This window comes from Fukomys damarensis, unplaced genomic scaffold (assembly GCF_012274545.1).
Source record: "Fukomys damarensis isolate Sample0158 unplaced genomic scaffold, DMR_v1.0_HiC HiC_scaffold_73869, whole genome shotgun sequence".
NCBI classification, from domain to species: Eukaryota; Metazoa; Chordata; class Mammalia; order Rodentia; family Bathyergidae; genus Fukomys; species Fukomys damarensis.
Genome location: NW_022974781.1, coordinates 1 through 3519, shown reverse-complemented (window position 1 = coordinate 3519; position 3519 = coordinate 1). Strand labels below are relative to the sequence as shown.

At 38.0% G+C, this 3519-nt stretch overlaps 1 protein-coding gene across 1 annotated transcript; it reads left to right on the top strand.

Moving 5' to 3' along the window:
* The first annotated feature begins 222 nt into the window (after positions 1–222).
* LOC104852001 (olfactory receptor 7G3) lies at positions 223–1185 on the top strand. Its single transcript, XM_010609457.1, has one exon. The coding sequence runs from the start codon at positions 223–225 to the stop codon at positions 1183–1185; it is 963 nt and encodes a 320-aa protein (XP_010607759.1).
* Positions 1186–3519: the final 2334 nt, after the last annotated feature.

Below are 3519 nucleotides of genomic sequence, written 5' to 3'. Positions count from 1 at the left end.
TCTCAGAGGTGAACTAAATTTTTAAAAAAATAAATATAGAAGAACTTGGAATGGGTAGTGGGTGGGAAAATAAACTCTCATGGAAAAACAAAGCAAAGAAAGAAAGAAGAGAAAGATAATCCTTGGAAAAACTTACCTGTTTTGATTTGAAAACAGACAAAATTTAGGTGGTTTTTCTATAGTTTATTTTATTATCATTGTTCTACCAGATTTACCAATGACATGAAACCAGAAAATATTTCAGATACTGCCAAATTTGTTCTCCTGGGGTTGTCAGATGATCCACACCTACAGCCCATCCTCTTTGGACTGTTTCTGTCCATGTACCTGGTCACAGTGCTCGGGAACCTGCTCATCATCCTGGCTGTCATCTCTGACTCTCACCTCCACACCCCCATGTACTTCTTCCTCTCCAACCTGTCCCTGGCTGACATCTGCTTTATCTGCACCACAGTTCCAAAGATGATTGTGGACATCTCAACTCACAGCAGCGTCATCTTCTATGTGAGCTGCTTGATGCAAATGTCTCTTTTTATCATCTTTGGATGTATGGATGACATGCTGCGAATGGTGATGGCCTATGACCGCTTTATGACCATCTGTCACCCTTTGAGGTACAATGTTATCATGAACCCCAAACTTTGCTGGCTGCTGGTTCTGCTTTACTTCATCATCAGTGTCCTTGATGCCTTGTTCCTCACCTCCATGGCACTGCGGCTGTCCTTCTGCACAAACCTGCAGATTTCCCACTTTTTCTGTGCAATGGATCAACTTCTCAAGATTGCCTGTTCTGATATCCTCATCAATACCATCATAGAGTATTTGGTGACAGGACTGCTGGGTGTTGTTCCTCTCTCTGGGATAATTTTCTCTTACACTCAAATTGTCTCTTCTGTCCTGAAAATCCCATCAGCTGGTGGAAAGTATAAAGCTTTCTCCATTTGTGGGTCACACCTAATAGGACTTTCTTTATTCTATGGCACAGGTTTTGAGGTGTACCTCAGTTCTACAGGTGCTCAGTCCCCCAGGAAGAGTGCAATTATCTCAGTGCTGTACACTGTAGTGACCCCCACGATGATCTCCTTTATCTACAGCCTCAGGAACAAGAATATGCTGAGGGGTTTGGGGAAATTCATCTTTAGGATAACATCTTTCCTTTCATATGTCAGATGCTTATACTACTAGAATAAGTCAAAGAGAAAAAGGTAATGAATGATTTGTAAGATTCACCAGTGTCTTTGACTATACCTGAGCAGAGATCAAAGGGTAAAGGATAACAATTGTGAAATCAGACTACTTGAGTTTAAATTCCAGCAGTGCTATCCCATATCTATGTATAATGGTTTGATATAAAATTTCCTCTAAAGGTTCCTGCATTTAAAGTTAGGCCGATTTGAGGGTGATTGGATAACGCAAGTGCTGTATTCTGTATTGTATTATTCCACTGAGGACTTCAGGACTAGTATGCTGATAGAAATCTGGCTCTGGTTGGAAGATGCTGTTCACTGGAAGTTTGACCTGCAATGTACATCACCCTTCCAGTTCTTCTCTTTACTCTGCTTCTTGGCCACCACTATGAGAGAAGCTGTCCTCTCTTAGACCACTCCACCATGCCCTTCTTGCTGTGGATCCGCATAACCCTGGACTGAAACATTTTAAGTCTGTGAGCCAAAATAAACCTGTCCTACTAGCAAAGGAAACAATATAGCTGAGAGATGAAATACAGAATGAGAGAACATAACTGCAAACCCCACAATTGACAAGGGGTTAATATCCAGCATATATAAAATTACCAAAAACTGAACATTAAAAAATGTAAATGGATAAGGATCTGAACAGACATTTCTCAAAAGAAGAGAGAGGTGGCCAATAGATATATTAAAATTGCTCAATCTTTTCTTTTCTTTTTTTTTTAACCAGGGATTAAACCCAGGACCTTGTGCTTATGAGGCAGGTGGTGGAACCACTGAGATAAACCTTTGGCACAAAATGTTCTCCAGATTGCTCTTTTTATTTTTATTTATTTAATTGCAGGGATCAAACTTGGGTCCTTGTGCCTGCAAGGCAGGTAGCAGAACCACTGAAGTAAATATGTGGCCCTTCAACATCTTTAAATGTAAATCAAAGTGACAGTGAAGATCTAGGCATAATGGTATATTTCTACAGGCAAAGTTTTTGGGGATGCTGAAGCATGCAGATTGCTTATACCCATGAGTTCAAGGCCAAATTAACCAACATAATGAGGTTCTTTTTGAAGCAAAGAAAAAAAAATTCTAGGGACTTAGCTCAGTGATAGTGCATGTGTGTAGCATATGTGGAGGCCCTACAGTTGACTCCCAGCACTACAATAAGTAAAAAAAAAAAGAAAAGAACACAAGAACATGTTATATTACCCCAGTGAGAGTGGGTATGATGTAAAGCTTGAAATACTGCATGGCAAAAAAATACCGCCTTCCTATATTTATCGTGGCACTATCTACAATGGCCAATATATGCAATCAACCTAAATATGCACAACAAATGAATGGATAAATATAATTCTATACACAGAATGGAACACTATTCATCCATAAAACACATGAAGTCTTCTTTGTCATTTGTGACAATGTGGATGAACCTGAGGGGTACTATGTTAGGTAAAATACATCAGGTATAGAGAAACAAACAGCACAATCTCACAAAGGTAACCTAACAAAGGTTATTTCATAGAAGTGGAGAGAATAGTGTTTGCCAAAGATAGGGTAGAGTAGGAGGGAGTGGCCAGAAGGAACAGCCAATCTACAGAAAGAGTGGTATTGTATGAGTGGAGTAGTAAGTTCCAGTGTTTTTTGGCACAGAAGGGTGAATGTAATTACAGAAGTGCCTTGTACATCTCAAAGATGTTAGGAAAAGTAAATTGCAATGTACTCACCAAGAGAAAATGTAGAAGTCTCATTGGTGGATATGCCAATCACTGCAACTTGATCACTACTCAATGTATACAAAATTAAAACATTATTTTGTTCCTCACAAATATAAATTATTTAAACAAATCAACAAATAAATAAGTAATATGCTCTATATCTCTCCTTTGCAACTCCTAGGATATTTTGCTCATTATCTGAAAAAAGGAAGTACGTTTCTCTTCATGAGATGAGATAAGTTCACAATGTCCCTTGGCTTCATCCACTCACCATGAAATTTATTTGAATATTTTCAAGACCTAGGGTAATTTTATTTTCTTTTTGTTACTGGTCTTGTGCTTGATGGAAAAATTGAGTTTGATAATTTTGTAGGCAAATTTCTGTATTTTGTCAATATTTCTCTTTTTAAAAGTGAGTGGGGATAAATTCTTTTATGAACAACCTTGCAATGTCCTCTTGCCATGAATTTCAACAATGCATTTTGAAAAATCATAAATTCATATAGGAAGAGTTAATATGACATAACTGCTAATGCTTCAGAAAAGTATATAAATTTATTACTAGCATTCAGTCCTCGGAAATGAAGAGAGTTAAAAAAGCACAGAGAAATTGTGGG

Coding starts and splice junctions, on each gene's coding strand:
- LOC104852001 (XM_010609457.1), top strand. CDS start 223: ATGAAACCAGAAAATATTTCAGATACTGCCAAATTTGTTCTCCTGGGG.